The following is a 20178-nucleotide window of genomic DNA, read 5'->3' as shown; positions in this document are numbered from 1 at the left end:
GCACTGCCAACATTATTTCACTCTGAGAAAGTAAAATACCTTGAGCAATTATCCAACAACTAAAAACCTAAACAGCAGGAGACACCTGTCAACACTAAGAGCTAATTCTGCACTGTTGGGGCACTTTAACCAATAAGATTAATTTAGGAAGTTTTTTTTTACTGCAAACTCTTTTTTCAAAATACAGAAAACAAATCTAAATTACAATTGTAACTTACAATTACAATTTTAATATACAATACAGTATATTCCATATATGGCCTACAGATTGGCATTTACTAAATTAAAACTACAGTACAGCTGTTGTATATAAATTGCAGTATTTTTTAGTATTACAGCAATATAATCAGAGACCTATTGCAGATTGTTTTAGACAATCACACAGTACCAGGTAATTTTGGTTTGGATTTCTTGTTTTCTGTGTAGTAGAAATGGCAAAGCTAACATGACAGACATCCAACATCACTACCTATGTTTGATGTGAAACGAGCACAGCTGATCCTAAAGGAAACGGATCCATTTACTCTCCTTGCTGGACACATATAAATAGGCTCCTTGAGTTAGCCAAACATAAACAGGAATGCAGGATGAACTATGTTTACCAATATTAAATGTAGCATAAATTAGCATAGAAACGATTAGACAAGAACAAACTGGCAAAATATGTATTGTACATATATATACACATATTTTTAATTAAATTCAAATGATTTTCCCAAAACATTTAATTTTAGATGTGTGGGGCAGGCCTACCTCTCCTCAGCAGCTCATGGGAAAACTGCAATGAAAAACCATTTTAGTAAAGGTCCACGGTATAAAAAAAAACCAACACCAACCTTCCTCAGGAATCCCTTCATATACCGGACCTAGGCAAAATGAAGCCCAGGTGAGAATGTGAATCACAACATGTTGTAGTACAGTTTCCATAGGAGATGCAGGCCCAATCTCTCTCTCGTGACAACTGAAACAGATAGGTCGCTTCTGCCGGCCTGGCACAATGTTGTTTAAATTATATTGAATGATGGAAGCATGCATATTTCAAACCTTTTGCAGTCCGTTCAATTTCTTTAATGGGAATAAAGTCTCATGGGGAAACTGTGCTCAATTTACAAGTTTATATTAACATTTTAAGTGTCCTGCTCTATGTAATAACCACCCCCACACACACCACCCCCTTTGTCCAGACGGTATAACAAATTCATTGCAAATGACAGTACAGACTTCATTAAAAATGATTCAAGATAAGTAGAGATTTAAAATAAACGGCCTTAATTCAGACTGGCCGTAATGTATAAAAGAAAAAAAGGAAAAGATAAATAAAGGTAAAGTACAGAAACCCTTTAAATAAAAACATACTCTTCTACTGAACTACAATATGTTACAACCCTTCGATCAATTATCGATTAGGCCTACAAGTATCAGTTAACAGCATTCTATATTGTAGATATAGGAAGGTTTAATAGCATAAATAATTGTCTAACATACTAGCATTAAATATAGGAAACATTATTGCACATTAGCATACAGTACATAAGCGTCCAACATACTAACTTTAATGATGATACACCTCTTGCTTCTTGCGGATTCATCAAGCACAGCCCAGATATTTGCGTTTCTTCTTCTATTGAAGAATTTTCTCAAATAAATTATATACAGTATATAGCAATGGAAAAATATGAATATACAGTATATACAAAATGTTTAAAAAGTATTTCATAATAGTGGCGATCATATTTCTCCCGGAATTTGATCCCTCATGTGTAAAACGCAGAGTGTCATTGGAAGACGAGACTCATGATTTAAAACTCTTTTTTGCCTCCGTGAGAGTGAGTGTCAGGGCACGTGTGTCAGTGACACAGACAGGTCACACAGCTGTAGTCGTCACCATGGGATCCTGCAGTGGCTGCACACAGCGGAGAGTCTAAGGAGACAGGGGCAGGGAGCTGCCTTCACAAATCCAGAGCACTGATGATTCACATTTCTTATCATTCCAGTTCTTCAGGGAAATAGTGTGATCAGCAGTAGCCAAACAGTCCTCATTTTCGAAATTGTCAGGCTGATTTTGAATCCAGTACCTGAAACAGTAGTACGAGGTTTACAATACATAGACACTCACACAGCTCATCAGCTTCTCAGAGGAAACACTAAAACACTGGTACTGTAAAACCTACTACATTTCCTTCAGTACAGCTGACAGTGGACACTGCTGGCGCCATTGCTGTCCTTCACCTGTCAGAATCAGCTGTATCTACACCTGGCCAGTAATGTCTAGAGGTCAGTGTGTCTGCAGTCTGTCCACCGGATGTAGTTCAACACCAGTACCTTCCACTGCTCTTACCATTCAATGGGTTGAGTGCCGTCCACCCAGATCCAGGTCTCCTCTGCAGCTGCATCACTCAGTCCCATCCAGTATTCCCGTCCATTAATCTGCTTCTGGATGAACTCCTGAACAAAAGACAAATCGCTGATCGTGGCTCAAAATAGAGCCTCAGAGTCTAGTGAGGCACCCTAGATCATTCAGCCACTAGCAATGAAGCAGGGGTTATAAGATTCCTTGTACCACATGAATACGACCACCTGAAAGAGCTCCTCTGGGCTGTAACCTTCCAAGGAGGAAGAGCAGATTTACTCTGCTCTCTAGTGCTGAATATTTATTCCACAAGATGCATGCTCTGTGCCTCTCCCTTTCCACACACACAAAAAAAGAAAAGATCCTGAGCGACAGGTCAAACTGCAGTTTGTTGTACACTCAACTACAGATATTCACAATAGTGAACAACTGCCACCTTGTGAAGGATTACCTCAGATTTCAGAATACAGATGTACAGTATGAAGGCAAGGCGGGCTGTGTGGATTTTTTTTTTTGGAGTATACTTTTCCTTTTCCAAAAAAAATATAATTAGAGTTGCAACTGAGAAAACAAATCGTTAAGAAAAAGATTCAGGGTCTCCAATTGGTTTCAGAATCATGGCTCTTGGTGCAGGGTTCCATTCCTTCATTAGTTTTGTATCTGCGTCATGTCTGTGCCTCATAGGGTAGCATTTTTTCAGCGCAGTAACACCGCCTCCTACCTGTTCACTACTATTGTTTATAACCACCAGATCAGCTCCCAGCTTCCTGCAGGCAGTGCGACTGTCATTCCAGTTCAGTGTATCAGTAGAGAAGTAGTAACACTTGGAGTTGAAGATTTTCCAGCCCTGAGGACAAGGTCTACACTCTTCCTCTGGAGAGTAAAGACAGACAACAGCTCTCCAGCATGGTACACCCACCCATCACAGCTCTTCACTCTAGACGTTCAGATAGAGTCCCAGCTCTAGTTCTGATCCCCCGTGATGAGTACATCTAAAATATTGTGAGCTATATACAGTATTTGGATTTATACCTGCTCATATCAGAACCGAAGCTGTAGTTTGGGTTCCTGTGGTTTCAAAAGGGGGAGCAAAGATTCTCATAAGACACTAGCTAACATTTAGACAACAATATTAAGAAATTACTCTGCAATAGAGCACACTAATACAAACAAAAGAGTGCACTTCTTTCAAACAAGTAATGCATTAAAAGTAACCTTATTAATTAGTTAGTAAGTAAACAAAACCATAGCAAAACTACATAAAGCTCTCTAATATTTCTAGTCACATACTTTCAATAAAGCACAACAAATGTACAGTCTGAACTGTTAAAGCAATGTAAAATCTCATTTTTAGAAGGCTACTAATTCATGCGCAGCTTTCCTTCCCTCTAGTGAATGGTGCAGCATGTCACGGTAATAAACACAGTATTGTTTCAAACTAAAACCATGCTTTTTAAAAAAAAAAACATAAAAATACGCCAATTTTGACAATCTTGGCAAAAGCACCAGGTACAAAATAAAGCATTCAATTTTGAAATGCTTGGAGGGTGAGCATATACAGTGTATATATTGCGGAAGTCTGACAAGGTACAGCCAATGTGAGTAAAACAGGACACTACTGCAGTGCAACCCAGATTTTTGCTATTCAAATAGTTTGGAATAGTTTTAAATAGACTGACACAAACAGGTTGATTTGTGAAGTGATCAATGTGTTCCCGATACTCTCAGTACAGTACATGGAAACCCTAAGGACACAATGAATGGGATGAAGAAGCAAGACAGCTCACCCAGTGTGTTTTGGTTTGTGACAGGGCAGTACTGATCCACAGGAAAGTGCTTTCTCAGCTTACTAATCACAGACTGGAGGTGTTCCGTTTTGTTCTGCAGCTTGTCTTTGATTCCAGTCAGGTTGCTGTAGCCTACAGTCAGGTTCCTGAAGTCCTCCTGTAACTTGTTATTGGTTGCAGTGAGGTTTCTAAAGTCCACCTCTAATCTGTTATGGACTGCAGTTAGGTTGCTGTAGTTCACTCTCAGGTGATCCAGTTCCTTCACCAACTTGGAGATATTCTGAGAATTGCCATTATCTGTGGAGAGAAATGCATTTTATCAAAACACACTGAAAGAACCTCTGTCCATTAGAAGTTAACAATTAAGCCCTCAAGAACTGTTTTGTGCATTTCCAGCTGACCTAAGTTTCTCCAAGGTCTTAAGTGGAAGTGTAACTCATGTATCCTGATCCATGATTTAGCAACATGAAAGAACAGGGGTGTTAGCTAATTAGGGCCTTGGTTAATTGCCCATGGCTGACCTACAGTAACTGCTTAACTTACCTTGTTTACACCTTATATGGTAACAAACGGTTACTGTTCAATCCTAAAAATTGTTTTTGAATGGACATTTTGCATCTTCAAGAATAAAAGCATGGACTGTCCTTTGGAAACTGAATGACTGACCTGATAATTATGTCAGTTCTCCTTTCTTTATTGAAATAAAGAAATCATGACTCAAGTTGACTCATGACTCACACACAATTTAGTTCAGGCTGTGACCCAAAAGTGTATAGGATATACTTCAAAGTTTGCAACCTATCCATGTCTCTTACCTATACAAGACAACTACACCACATGCATAAAATTTACAATATCAAAACTCATCAAACTACATCTAAAAACAGCTATACTCACAGAAGAATATCAGAACTATGATGGCAATCAGTAAGACAGCACACAGGAGCCCCAGACACACTGCAGCCAGTCTGTAAGGAAGAGGGATGGATGGAGCTTTCACTGTGGACACAAAAACAAGAGAAATGCTTTTGGTTATTTGTGGAGTTCCACAAGGCTCAGTGCTGGAATCTATGGGTTTTCCTTGTAGAAGTGATAGAGTACTAGATTTGATGTTGACAGTTACCCAAGATGCAATGCCCTAGGCATGTGACTGGATCAAGCCTGGATACTGTTCTGCTGGGGTAGCTATAAACTCATGCAAAAAATGCAAAAACTCATGCAAAAAATGTTTCAGAAAACAAGATGACATGCGATAACCAAACTGGCAACTAGGTCACTACTCTTCAAAAACTCATTTCCCATTGCATATCAGAATTACACTTCACAGAATCCAAAATTCCTTTTTGGAATGTGGACCTAGAAATACAAAATAGTTGTGACTCTCCACATAATTGAGAATGCAAAACACTGAAGTAAAAAACATTCCACTGAATTACAGTATAGGTCTAACTGCTAAATGCTCACAGCATAGTTCCAACAATGTGGCACCTTTTACTTAATAGGGGGAAAATTACTTTAATAGGCTGCTGGATTTGTGCTGAGTGATGAAGGGTCTGTCATACAGCACAACATTTAAACATACCAATATTTTTCTATTACAAAAAAATCAAACAACTCAGCTCTCTGTATCTGAGGACAGTTTCAAAATTTATTGTTGGAAAAAAAAAAGGACTTATGACTGACCTAGTGCATTAATACAATATTAAACTGTACTGTAAGGAAGTCACACCCACCTCACAGCTCTGCTTCTCTGACAAAGAAACCTTTTCTATTTCATAAGACAAAAATGACTGACCTGGTTGTTCAGGAGATAGTGCTGTCTGTGCTGGGGCAGATCCAGCTGTCCCCACATTCTCATAGGTCACCTCATCCTGTTCCCCTGACCGAGAGAGAGCCAGGGATTTAACACAGAGACTCATGCCATCGCGGTGATGGTTTAAGACTGCAATGAGAGCTCTTTAGACTGGGTTAATCGGAAAATCATCAGTAACAGATTCATGCTCCGCTTAGCCAGGTGTTACAGTAGACATGTCTTGAAGATTCATTTGAGTTACATGTTTTCGAGCCATTTATGTCCAGATCTACTCAATGGCTAAATACGTAAACCGATTTTGTCAGGGTACTGAATGACCCAACAGATGTCCTCATTAGTACACAGTTCAAATTTATAAAAACTTGGAGAACCTTTGCATCTCTAGCATTCTCTAGCCTTTGAGGCTCATGTGTGGCGTTGGCCTCAATGGCCTTTAATTTAATGGCCTATTACCATTTCTGACCCTAGTAGATATTGAACGGTCCAGTTTTTGCACTGAAAGAATAAAGTAATCCAACATTCCTTTGCAGTATTCCCCAGCAATGCTTTAAGGAGCATCCAACAGGCTCAGAACACCTGCCCATGGTATGACAAAGTCTAAATCATATTTCATAGGTTATCTATACAGTTTATAAGTTAGACAGTTATAAAATTCAGGCGGGTAGCTACGTCAGCATGTGTAGGCCGCAAAGGAACAAGGAACGTTTCGGTCGTGGAGCCTTCTTCAGGTGTGTGGAAGTCCTCAGGTCCTCACACCTGAAGAAGGCTCCACTGCCAAAACGTCGTGTTTTCTTTCTTCTCTTTTCAGCATGGAATAAACCGATTACTTGTTCCTTTGCAGTTATAAAATTTACTACAGTCTTAAATGACAGCTCCATCTTCTATTAATTGCACCCTAAATCTACTTGAAATCGATATACCTCTGTGGCTGACTTACTGACTTTAGCAACAGGCTTCTCTGATGAAGCACCCGGGCATTTGATTCCCCTGCTTAATTCAAGAAGTTTCAAATCCCCAAACCTGTAAACATGACTCTTAAAAACCTGTTAATCTCTGATTTGTGTTGCACCTGGTCTTAAAAATGTAAAATGCTAGTTGCTGTTTGACTCTTACAGTGCAGAGAGACACACATGAGCCTCAAGACAAATAGAACCGACATCACTGCCCACTGTTCACTTTCTCAAAAAAAATCCCCTCTTCCTGTCTGACTGGAAAGCGAGTGTAAAGCTATCCTGCTGCAGAAGATTCAACGTTCTCCCCAGTCTGAGCATTAGGCTGAAAGATGACGAGTAAGAAGGTCTGACAGAGTTAACTGCCCAAGTATGACACTAAAACACGCATGGACCTGCAAGGTGTCTCAGACACTTTACAAGATTGGCCTTTTTGATATGAGATAAGACTGCCATTTACGACGCAGAAGGTTCCCTTTGCTTTTAAGTCAAGCACCTTTTCCCCTTGGTGGGCCACCACCATGGAAACATGTACACTTCTTTGAGAAACCACACAGTAACAGCAAAGTGCTTAAAAATACTATGCAAATTTGTACCTTGAAGACAGCTGTCTAAAACTACGCTACTAAAAAGTGAGCTAGTTATTTTAAAAGGTAACAAAACTGCAGAATTCAAACTGGGTTGCATTAATACAAATTTCAAAGCTGTGCTGGAAGGGAGTTACACCCACCTCCCAGCTCTGCTTATCTGACAAGGAAACCTTTTGTATTTCATTGTAAGAAAAAAAGACTAACCTCGTGCTCCAGGAGGAGGTACTGTCTGGGCTGATGGAGCTCTTGCTGTCTTCACCTCTGCATAGGTCACCTCATCCTGTTTCACTGCTAGAGAGAGAACGAGAGATTTAAAACATCTCTGTAGTGGACTGAGTTCTTAAGGCTGAGTTGATCGGAATGTCTTCAGTGTTGGCTTCAAGGTCGACCAAGCTAGGACTTTCCCAGGATGCCACAGTAGGAATTTTTTGGAGATGTTTTTCTTTTGTTAGAAGGCTTTGCGCCATTTCTGTCCACATCCCAACAGCAGAGCACAGAAACAGCTCTTATCAGGGTACGGCAATGTACTGTACCAGTGACTTGATGCTAGAAGCTGACTGAATGAGTTGATGCTAGAAGCTTTCTTGTTTTTTTGTGAGCTGCATTGATTATTGATAAGAGCTATCCTTTCACTGTTACAACTTTTCTTCTGGTCCTTAGTTCTTTGTATGTGGTGTACCATTTTGAGATCCATCTGTTTTCCAAGTGCTTCTTCCAATCCAGGGTAGTGTTAGAGCCAGAACATACACCAGCCAGCAGTAGGCACAAAACAGGGTATACCCTGGATGGGATATCTGTCCATCAAATGGCTGACAGGCATACATACACTTATACCAGGGCCAATTTTCCCAGAGGCCAACTAACCTACCAGGATGTCTTTGGACTGTAACATCACAATGTGGGTTGCAGATTTTTGACCCTAGCAGATGCTGAAGGTCAGTTCTAGCATTGATCACCTTAAGATTATTGTAATCAAACATCCCTTTGAGGTGCTTACACATCAACACTTAAAGAAGCCTCCAGTCACCCAGACAACAGAACGTCAGCCATGTTATGACCATCTCTATACTAATGTCATTGATTACCTGTAAAGCGGCAATGCTTATTAATAAGACAGAATTAAGTGTTGCTGTGCTTTCCTAAATGAGGGCCCCATCTCTCTTCCTCATCTCTGTGGAGCAGCCACAGAGAAGCTATTCATGTAGCTTTCTGATTTAAAGTGCTTTCGATCCGATAAGGAGCAGTTCCCAAATGGGGATGCGCCCAGCCATGCCTGGCTATCATAATGGATGGGTTATTCCTGGCGCCAGGATGTTTGTAAGGCCCACTCGGATCCTTACAAACACCTAGTTTATGGTCCCAGGGTCAAGAGGTCAATGTTACTCTTTCCTACAGTTGACCAACCAATCAGGAACCTACAGGGCGTGGTAACCCCACGTAGGTCTCAAATGCTCAAATGCTCTCAACCAATCACCTGTCTGTTCTGGATAAAAAGACCCTGCAGAGCTCAAAACTTCTCTGGCCATTTCCACGTACCCTTAGAGACAATCACATGACGGCCAGTGTTGTCTGTATAGGGACTGGAAGTTTATTTCAGGAAAGCATCGGCCTGTGGCCCAACGTATGATTTTTGATTCTGAGGTCTAGCCTGCAGCAGGCCTTGAGAAACGCTCGCGGTCAACAGGGACGCTTCACTTGATCACCGAAGTAAACGTTTGGACTCTTGTCGACAACCTGAATAAGTTCTATTCAGCAGCAGCGCTATGCCAGAATCGAACCACGTCTCTTCCACCCTAAAGAGTGACTTGCTTGGACCCACGGTCACCCTCTGTGCACAGAGACTTTCTACTAGTCAGCTGGACTACTAGTAGGTCTCTTGGAGAGCAACGACTGTCCTGCGCATCGCAGACAGACTTTTTCTCCTTCCTTCTTTCTGCGACTCAGAACTACACCAGGACTGGGTTGGCACCAAGCTGCAACAGTGCCTGCCAGCTGGTCTTGTGTCCATGCCCTGGGAAATACAAATCCATATCTGGATAAGTAACTCAATTTTCTACATTGCCGACTGAGAACTCGAGTTGTACCTCAACAAGGGTCAATTTAATTTCTTGCGAGTAACACATTTACTTATGAGTAGCTGATGTAGAATTCATATTGATGAAACAGTATAGCTGAACGGTATACTGAATGCATATTCCTTGTTTTGTATCGCTTCGTGATCATGTATACCTTGTATCTTGGTAACCCTCACAAGAAGATCTGCCGTCTGTATCCAGGCAGGTTGCTGACTGTTCCTGCTAGTTGATTTTCTAATAGCCATAAAAGAATCACCTCATGGTTAACAGCGAAAATAAATCGTCCCGGTAAATTCACAAAACTCCAACACCCGTTTTAAATTTGTTTAAAAATCACATAATTCCATAACTAAAAATCGTAATTCCTAAATTGAATAGAACCCATTTTATATTTGCAATTTGCTTACTATGTTTCTGCTTGCAGATTATACTACTGGGAGGCTGACTTACTGGCTCAACCAAACATAGCTCTGCTCTACGCAGGTCACCTCTGATAACACTCCCAGAATCTCTGACAAATACTACAAGAAATTGCAAACCTCCAATCATGCTCAAAGCTCATTTAAAGACCAATTTTCTCTTAGATTCTTCTTATAACTGGTCTTATTATTTTATTGACTGACATTTATAGGGGTTGAAATTGAAGATCCTGTCTTGCTGGAAGAACTCACTTAAGAGCTAGAGAAGAGGATTACTAACAGTGGTATTGTGCCTTTGTTCACTTTCTGTAAAAACTCCAGGGCCCATGGATGGTACAGCCTTTTTCAATTGCTTATTATTGCAATAAATTAAGTGAGCGTGATGCTTTTTATACGGTAATTTCCTTTTAAAAAAGGGAAGTAACTGACAGGATGTCTATCTTCTCTTCCCTGGGGAGCTATCACCATAGCAATGTGCACACATCTTTGAGAAACCACACGTTAGGACGCATCATACAATAGGCAAATTTGAACATTTCTGCGCACAATAGCTACACAACCAAGACTTTTAAAACTAAGCTGGCTAATGCTAAACAGTGCTAGAAGCTTACGTTTACCACACAGAGGAACAATTTAGAGTTACTTGTCAGCCTAGGCTTGTCTGTAGGAGAAGAGAGGAAGTAGGCAGAGCCAGCAGCACACAAGCACTGAAGGAATGAGAAATCCATACAGATGCTACAGCAAATGAACACTGCCTGGACATTGAAAAAGGATGATGCAGACCGTTCCACACACAGAGAAGGTAATACAGAGGGATTTCAACAATAACTGGACACTACAGTGACACTGCATTGAGACTCACCCGGTGTTTCACGACTGCAGTTTTTAGAAAAAGTCACAGAGGAATAGCAAACTTCTTCTGACATTAAGACCAATCGAGTCGCACGCACTGACAACAGAACAGAACAGAGAGAGCAATACAGCCAGATGCTCAACTCTCCTTCTGAGTTGTCAGAAAAGACTGACGGAGAGGTTCACACAGAAATAGGAACAGGAAGAAAGAAAGTTGTAGCGTTCTATTTATTTGTGTGGTTTACTTACATACAGTAATACCCTTTTCCTTTCTACTTGTATCTTATTTGCTCCTCCTTTTCAGCGGGGCTGATATACTGTATGGGTTGCCAATATAGCCACTTCAGAGCATTGTATCGACTGCACAATCTACATGGTATATGTGGGCACCTCCCTAAAATTGTATGCTTCACACTTGAGTCTTGTGTTTGTGAACTATTTAGAATACATTAAATGTATGTGAATGTAAAATCCACTGAAAGTATTACGTACTCTATATACTGTATGTACTGTCTTTAGTGTTGACTCAGTGAGGCCACTGTAGGTGGACAAAGTAGATTACTGAAGAGAACAGAAAGAAGTAAAATGCCGGCTAAACAAAACATGCACTGATACTTGGGCACAGGTGCAATGAACTCCCTACAATATATATACCTATAATAGAGCACATGAAAATCCGGAGGAAATGGACCTGCTGGGCCAAGGCATCCAAATGGAATCGGGGGTTGGGGAGGGGGAGGGGAATCACACTAATATTGATTCACTTCAATTAGCTTGTTTTAGAAACACAGTTTATAAAAAAAAAAACATTTGAGTGTAGAAGCCACTGCTCTAAACATTTCAAATGGTCCAAAAACTCAATTCATCTAACATATTCAAGGCTTCATGGCCACATCACCCCCAATTCGGACAACTTCCATTCATTTCAAAATTTTAAACATTTAAAGCCCTAAACCCCAAATCATGAGCATCTCTTCACATCCTATGTGCCAAGAAAGGTCCTACACTCTGCTGAGGCCTTAGGTGCAAGAGTCTCAGGGCGTGCACATTCCATTGTCTTCTTGTACAGCTCTGGCACTCACTCCTTGTCAGTTTGAGAAATGTTAAATTATACAGTTTTTCAATCCGAGGCTTTTTAAGCAGCAGTTGCCTTTCCTCCTTTTCCATGTTTATTTTGGAAAGTTTTGATCGTGACCCTGTAAAATGTAAAGTACCCAAACACGGTCAGTGAAAGCTTCAGCGGTGCCATCAATAAACTTCTAAAAATAGTATGTCTGGATCAGTCTTGTATAAGGAAACAGTCTAAAGGAAAAATTAGTCATCATGTGAGTGTCCAACTTCCCCCACAGCGATTTGGCAGTACCGCAAGGGATATTAGAAACTGAAATAAGAAATTGTAAACATGTCTAACAGCACAAACTAAAAAGAATATGCAGTAGATCAGTGAATCACTTGAGAGTACCCTAATCCTAGTCCTGAGGATCTATCTACTCAGTTTTTGTGCTGAGCTCTGCATCAGTATTAGCCCTTATTTAGGCAGCTTGGCAAATGTGCTTTTCCCCACTCAAAGCTGAATTTCAAAGCTACCCAATTCAAGCTGGTTTCCAGCACCACATGGGGCATCCAAAGCAAAAGCTTATTGGATGTAAATTTGACTTTGGAGGAAAGGAAAGTTGAGAGATGCAAAAGAGGAGAGATGTGCAGAGGTGGATTCAGTGACAAATGGAGGGCACATTTACAATTTTGCTTGAAGCACAGACCAAAATCCCAGAAAGGAGTAAAGCAATAGCTGAAAAAACATCCCAAATGATTCATTTAGGAAAGTAAGGGAAAAGAACAATTTATACAAATTTTGTATGAATGAGGATCCAGCAAATGTACACTACAGTAGACGTACAGACACAAATCAAGAAAGGATCATCACAACCTAAGGGTAAAGTAGTGTTTTGCAGTACACGGGCTAGACAAGGAACAGTTCAAGATGAAGCAAGATAAGTTATATTCATGATGAAACAAAAACGAAAATGACTAGGGATTTCCCCCTGGCCTTTACCAAGCATGGCCCCTCTCTGAACTGGCTTCGCCACTCTGCTCTCCTCCCCACTGGCGGTGTGGTGGGGAGAGTACACAGGTGCACTGCGTCTGCTGTCACTTCATCCAGGTGGGGCTACACGGGGGTGGCGATGAAGGGATTCGCCATTACCCGTAAAGGAGTGTCCAGGAATGCGCTATACAAGTGTAGGGAATGATTTATAACAAGAGAAACCGTGTTCTTAAGTACAGGCCGAGGCGCCCATTCGTCCCACCTCGCTGGCTTGGGAGGCAAAACTAATTTGAGGATTATCTCCAGCTGTTTTGTCAGAAAACAGGGCATCGGCTACAACATGGCTGAGTAGCTTGTTCCATACTCCCACAGCCTCTTGTTCTCAGTATGAAAAGCACTTCCACATTTTTACATATGTTGTCAAAGTCAAGTTTTAACATGTCAGCATAGGATATTCCTCCAAGTCATGGAACACATACATTTACCCTTCATGGGGCTTATTCCACAGCAGCAAAATATTTTCTGAAGGAAGGTGAACAATACACAACACTAATTACAAATGAAGCATTACAGGAGGATTACACAGCTTTACCATCCCCGGATTTAAATTCTTGTCCTTACACATCTTGACATTCAGAAGAGGTTGGCATCAAACACCTTAGTCTTTCGTAAGTAGCCTCTTCAAGTTCAATGTTCCCCAGTTTGGCATTTGTTTTTGCTGCCAGCATGAAGAACTCCCCTCATTAACAGGAGGGTTATTAAACATTTACCAGCTGTTTGCCCAGTCTTAATAATTTGGATAAAATGCAGGGATTTTAATCTGTTAATTTCCTACTTGTACCAAAGCTACATGAATAGGGAAGAGCAAGGTCCCTTGTGTAGATCCAAAAGTTAGATCACCACAGCTTGAGGGTTTATTCCTCATCTGTATCCCTGTTTGTTAATTCTAAATCTAAGGAGATGCACTACCTTCAAAGTCTTTTGCCTGTGTACTTTCGAGGAATTTCATCCCAAGCATTCTGAAAGTCAACTATACCAAATCATATGCTACACATGTAGCAATTACTATTAGAGGACCTTGAACAAGCTGGTTAGGCAAGATCTAACTTATCTAAAGCCACATGAAGTACAATGTTCTTCCAAAATGTGGGAGTCCTTTATTTTCTGCACCGAGTACCTGTCTTTTAAACCACAGGAAACCCTCACTCACATGGGAGTGTGCCCGCAGATATATTTAAAACGTCTCTGCACCAATATAGTCTGTGTGGGGGAAAACAAGACCCAACATTACTCCCACCCTCAAGTCTTCACATTTGTGAAATCTTCGACCGTTTTAAAAGGTAAAAAAAAAAAAAAAACACATTGCATTTTTCATACAATAATGAGGAATTAAAGGTGAAAGGAGGCCATTTTAAGAACAAAAGCTATGTGTTAAGTAGTTGGTGTGTAAAAGACTATGGAAGTTTAACTCCCCATTTGCCCATATACTCTTCACGAATGCAACGCGTCATATTTAGGCAACAACAGTTCCAAAACACCCATTCCAAACATTTTAATCTCTTTAAATGTTAAAGAGCACAGCTACAGTCTAGCAGGATAGTTATAAACAGGCAAGAACGATTAGGGAACAATTAACATTATGGGGGGGAAACCCAACACCTCCTCCTCCACACTCTGGCCCTCCCATCTGCGTGGAACAGGCTGAAGAGTGACTCATCTGTGAAGAGGACCTGACGCCACTGCTGACGAGTTCATTGCAGCCGCTCTGGCCCAAGCCAGCCGGGTGTGACGTCTGGGAGGTGTGAGCAGAGGGCCTCTGACAGGTCGCCTTGCTCTAAGGCCAGCAGCATGGAGCCTCACTGTCCTGTCACTGAGGCGGGCATTGTGTCTGCCGGCAGTTTCAGCAGCAGAACGGGTGGCAGATCTGAAACGATCTCTCAGATGGAGCAGTCGGATGTGGCAGTCCTGCTCTGGTGTGGTCACTCGAGGGCGACCGGATCTTGGACGGTCATCTGTCCTGCCGGTCTGCCGAAACCTTCTCTGCAGTCGGGACACAGTGGAGCAGCTTACTCCATAGTGTCTGGCAATGCTGGCACATGACCTGCCTGCAGCATGCCGATGGCCCTCTCCTTTGCTTCTGGTGAAATTCAAGGAATTATGGGATGCACAGAAAACTGAGTAAGTGGAGCCTTTTTTTTTTTTTTTTTTTTTTTTGCAGTGACCTAAACCTTGAATTAAGGCCTTTTAAAGGTGACCTGATCAGGCATTGTTCCACCTGGCCCTCCTTGGGTAAAAGTGCACCTAACAAGGTTACGTGTGATTGGCAAGTTGCAATGCCTCACTGGAAAAGGTGTATTGCTGGTCAGTGGGCTTAAAACAAATCGACAACTCCCCCCCACATCAGTATACAAGCATACAAAGGTACAGGTTTTCTTTCACAAAATCATGAGCTCTCTGGGAACAAACATTGCAAGATACAGAACAGGACAGGATAGGACTCCACAAATGAGTGACTGTTAATTAAAGATCCACAGTGTTTAAGAGACAGGAACCATTTATTCAAATTAATCAAATCAAAATTTATTTATCAAATGCACAACAATACAGCATGCAGCGGTAGTTGCTGGCAATGAAATGTCTTTTCTGCGAGCTCACAAGAATCACAAGAATAAAATAAGAAGTCACAAAATTAGGGTTACGAAAATAAGGTTACATAACAGATAACAATGGAATAGAAACTGAATAAAACTCAATATGAATAGAGCTGCTATGTGTCCATGGTGTACACAATATATACAAGTAGTGCAGTATGCTGAATACAATGAAAACAATGTCCATGTAGCCATTACGGATGATCTGCTGAAGGAGCTGCAGGTTGGCTGTTTAGCAGTCTTACTGCCTGGAGGTAGAAGCTGTTCACTAATCTGTTGGTCTTGGACCGAATTTGGTACCGTTTACCAGACAGTAGGAGGGAAAACTGTAATTAATTTTATTATTCAGTCAAAGAAGGGTTTGATTGGAAACGGAGGGCTCGACTGGAACTAAAACCAACAGTATGGTCACCAGGACCAAGTTTGGGAACTACTGATGTAACGCAAGAAGGCACTTTGTAAAGTGATCAAAACCAGATCTGCTTAAAGAGAAACTGCAACACTATATTTCAGGGTTAGAAAGAAACACCTTGAGCATTTCAAACCAAAAAGAAAGTAAAATGTACACAGTAACTTGTGAAACGGTCTATTTTGTGATGCAAATGGGACATTTCCAGGTCCGCAATTTACTTAACTGAGCAATCAAGAATGAGGCAACAAGTTGCCCTACTCCATAGTAAACACACAGGCTTGTGAATAAATCTGTTTAAATCCAATATAAATATTGCTCTCAACCTCAAGACAGTCTTGACGACAAAAACTACTCCGCCCACAGATCACATTGGCATTTCACAGCAGAAATGTTCCTGCTGCACAACCTGTTCTTATTCTTTCAAACACTACAGTGACTAGTGAAAAGGAAGGGCCACTTCGTGGCACAGCTCAATTCATTTTGTTACCAAGATCCAATAACCAGTCTGAGAAATTGGGACTGCAGATCCCCTTTAAAAAAGGAAATTGAATGAAATGGAAGCACAAATATATTCAGCCTGATATTAGAGTTCATGCCAACAAAAAGCAGTTACAGCAGCAGAAGGACAGTATAAGGAACAATATTTGAAAGGCCTGAGAAAGTTGAAAGAGCAATATTAAATAAGAAGTTTCCTTAATAAATTCAAGAGAGAAAAGAGGCGATAAAGATACTTGCAACCCTGAGACCTCCAGGTCCTGATGGCTTTCACCAATTGTAATTAATGAAATGGGATTTCATTAGGATTAACCCTTCACAGAAAAGAGCAGCAACCTACCCACGTAATCAGACCAATCCAACTTGAACTACATGGATTTGTATGTCCATAGGGAACTCGGGGGTTCATTGCCATGAACTTAAGGAAACACAGGCCTTAACTTGTCAAGCATCTGCAGTATTTGATATTCAACAGTTTATTTAGATTCAGGGAGGTTTTTTGATGAAGTACTGCGGAAGTTGTATTTAAAGAATGCCTGTATGTGGAAATGAGCTGGTTAATGTACCTCAGTTGGCCTACAAAGATTTGAGAGAACGATTCAAAAACAGGAACCCCGTAGAGACATTGACACCATCAGACCAATGTACTACAATTCCTCAGATAAGTGCCCACAAAGAGAGGAAACCTTCCCCAGACTTCGTTCAAGGCAGAAAGTACTTTCTACAAAAGGTTGTGGGGGGGTCAGGAACAAGCTACCCAGCCACTCAAACAATAAGGACATCACATTTTGAATGTTCACCATGGCAAGCAAACAAAACATTGAGAAAAGCCAAAATTGCACCAAGATGCACTTCACCATTGTATCCTTCACAGAATTCTCTTTACCTAACCTTACTTTTCCTTCAGTGTACAGCAGCTGCTCTATAAACCAGCAATAGCAATAAACCTTGGCAATAAAGCTACCTGTAACGCACAGATTTCTGACACCCTGTATTCATGTTAAATCAGGGAGTCCCAGACCCAATTTCCACATTCCAAACACCTGCTTGGTTTCATCCTAGCTTAGCAAATCCATTGCCCCCTTAACAGACAGAAGATAACTCATCTGAACTCCTGTTTCTAGCTTCCTTCATGATCTTCCTTTTAAACAGCACTTCTTAGTCAAACAGCTTGCTCACTCAGTTAACCAGAAAGCAAGAATTAAAACAGGAGATGTGGGGGTGCATCAATGATTAGAAACCCCTAATTTAGATTAAAACAAAACTGGGGAGAACACTACTCTATAAAAAGCTTTTAAGAGGTTTGAGTATCAAAACTACAAATGGAAAGTACAGAATAAATATCAAAACTTGATGCCATGTTGCTAGAACTGTACTGTATCATACCACAATTTGGAGAGGAAGAGGCTCAAACTCACTGCTAAGGGGGGCAGCATCCTTCTGATTAGCCAGCAGGGGGCACTGTCTGGAGCAAAGGAGCTCACGTCATGTTCTCTCCAGCACAGGTTACCTCATCACCAAGGGGAGATGAGTGCACTACACAAAATCCCTACTGCTAATTGCATGATTGAGAGGATCTTCACAAAAGAATCCCATGGGAGAAAAGGCTTTCTCCATTTGCAATACACTAAAAAAAAAAATACAATCTGCCTAGCTCCCTCAGAGCACTGAGCACACTCTGGTCCATATTTCAACTACCAGTAACACTAGTTCATGACAGATCTAAGCAGTCTTTCTAAAACAGAAAGGCACAGTGCTGTTAGCACTCCTTATATACTCCCAAATCCATGTGAACATCCCACATTCCAGTCAATGAAGTCATTATCCAATCAGTAAACTAGAAAATACAACAGGACTGCTTACAATATGTCATTGTGTTCACCCCTGCAGCAGCCACTAGTGGTGTCCCCATGTCACTACACCCTGCCACAAACATACGGTAGTACATAATAATAATGATGATAAAAATACAATACTTTATTTATATTGAAGATTTCATTACAGTGAATTTCAACGTGCTTCACATAAACACAAAATAAAAGAGAAATCAAGGAACTTAAAAATTATGAAGACAGAAAAAGATAGGTAATCAACAGTTCATATTACTGGTCCCAGCTGAAGCTAATTGTCTGAGATGATTGTCTTTGCCACAGGCAAGGAGAAGAGACAGAGAAGACAGGTCACGCCTAGTTTGCAGTTTGGTCCTCGGGACCTGCAGCAGATTAAATTGACCTGATCTTGACGACCGGGGTGATGTTGGAAAAAGTATAAGCTCTGTGAGGCAAGCTGGACCTTTGACCTTTTTAGAGCTTAAAAGCAAGGAGCTATGCTTCAAAATCTACTCCCTTGTGGATAGGGAGGCAACAGAGCTATGCTAGAACACTGCACTGACACTGCAGTACATTAACACTGCACTGCACTGCACTGCACTGCACTGAGAGAGAGGGGGGTTAATACAGACACACTGACTGGACACTCCAGTCCATTAAGACTGTGCTGAGAGTAGAAGTTAATACAAACACCACAGTGTCAACATGGCACACACAGAGAAACCCTTATTTCAGATATATCAACCGCACAGGAAAATGTAGTACGATTAAACTGAGACCCACCTGCTGTCGTAGCACTGGCATTTGCACAGAATGTCACATTGGAATACAGCACGTCTCCAGACATTGAAGTTGGCTGACTGGACAAAGAATGAAACGACTGACCCACGGACTGACTTTCTAACTGAACACAGAAACGAGTAGCCAAACCACCAACTGACGGACCTGCAGAGAGACAGGAAAACGAAGAGGACAGAATGATGGAACAACAGTTTGTGTCCGTTCAATAATACTATAGAGGCCTTCGTTCTTCTCCAGATCTGTCTGAAATACTTCTCCTTTTTTAAGTGTCAGGTCTTAGATAAGTATAGAATACAGAACTGACTAATGACACACAGTCACATAAGAGAACTAGATATGTTACAAATGAGAGGAGACTATTCGCTCTATTTAGACTGTTTAGTCATTACTAAACTGATCTCAGAATCTCCTCCAGACATTTCTTGAAAGGAGCCAGTGTATTAGCTTCAAACACCACGGCTGGGCAGCTCGTTCCATACTCCCACAACCCTTTCTGTAAAGAAGGATGCCCATTTTAGGGGTTTAGATGCACATCCATGCGGTTTCCACTGGTTTGTGCTTCGGGTTCGCTCTGTCAGATCCTTGAAGGGCTGTGATTACGTGACTCAGATATACTGGCAGTTTTCTCCATTTCAGAACATGGCCACCTTCTGGGCCCCCAGCACAGACAGGCAATAAATACACTACGTATAAAAGTGCAGTTCTTTTTCCACGTCCGCCCATAGCGAATGGTGTCTTTTACCAGCAATCAGTCTCACTTGCTCCACTATTTTACACTACTCTACTTTACTCTAATGCAGAATGCAGATCTTATTATACTGAGTTAGAATAATAATAATAGCACTTTCCTGGACACTCTACACCACCAGTGTGTAGCCCCACCTAGTGATGAGGCCAGTTCAGAGACGGAGATTATTAGGAGGCCGTGATGAGTAAAGGTCAGGGGGAAACATGGCCAGGACACCAGGGTTAACACCCCTACTCTTTTCAAGAAACACCCTGTGATTTTTAATGACCACAGAGAGTCAGGACCTTGATTTTATGTCTCATCTGAAGGATAGCACCTTTTGTTTTTACAGTATAGTGTCCCCATCACTTATATATACTGTA

General features: G+C 41.2%; 1 protein-coding gene across 1 annotated transcript; it reads right to left on the bottom strand.

Moving 5' to 3' along the window:
- Positions 1-1921: 1921 nt before the first annotated feature.
- Positions 1922-10910, bottom strand: LOC148816545 (uncharacterized). The gene is made up of 8 exons (XM_088939555.1): positions 10847-10910; positions 7695-7778; positions 5933-6016; positions 5035-5136; positions 4138-4434; positions 3072-3223; positions 2339-2445; positions 1922-2075 (listed from the first exon to the last, which is right to left on the bottom strand). Exons 1-8 carry the CDS (start codon positions 10908-10910, stop codon positions 1922-1924), a joined length of 1044 nt encoding a protein of 347 aa, XP_088795681.1.
- Between the last annotated feature and the right edge of the window lie 9268 nt (positions 10911-20178).

Source organism: Atractosteus spatula, chromosome 22, assembly GCF_055471065.1.
Source record: "Atractosteus spatula isolate fAtrSpa1 chromosome 22, fAtrSpa1.hap1, whole genome shotgun sequence".
Lineage (NCBI taxonomy): Eukaryota > Metazoa > Chordata > Actinopteri > Semionotiformes > Lepisosteidae > Atractosteus > Atractosteus spatula.
Note: the sequence above shows the minus strand (reverse complement) of the source record. Positions and strands in the feature narration are given on the sequence as shown.

Excerpts from the sequence above, each read along its gene's own strand:
- LOC148816545 (XM_088939555.1), bottom strand. The coding sequence starts at position 10,910 with ATGTCAGAAGAAGTTTGCTATTCCTCTGTGACTTTTTCTAAAAACTGC. Across the intron at positions 3,224-4,137 it reads CACAAACCAAAACACACTGG|AGGAAGAGTGTAGACCTTGT; the intron begins GTGAGCTGTCTT and ends TTTACTCTCCAG. Across the intron at positions 2,446-3,071 it reads TAAACAATAGTAGTGAACAG|GAGTTCATCCAGAAGCAGAT; the intron begins GTAGGAGGCGGT and ends TCTTTTGTTCAG.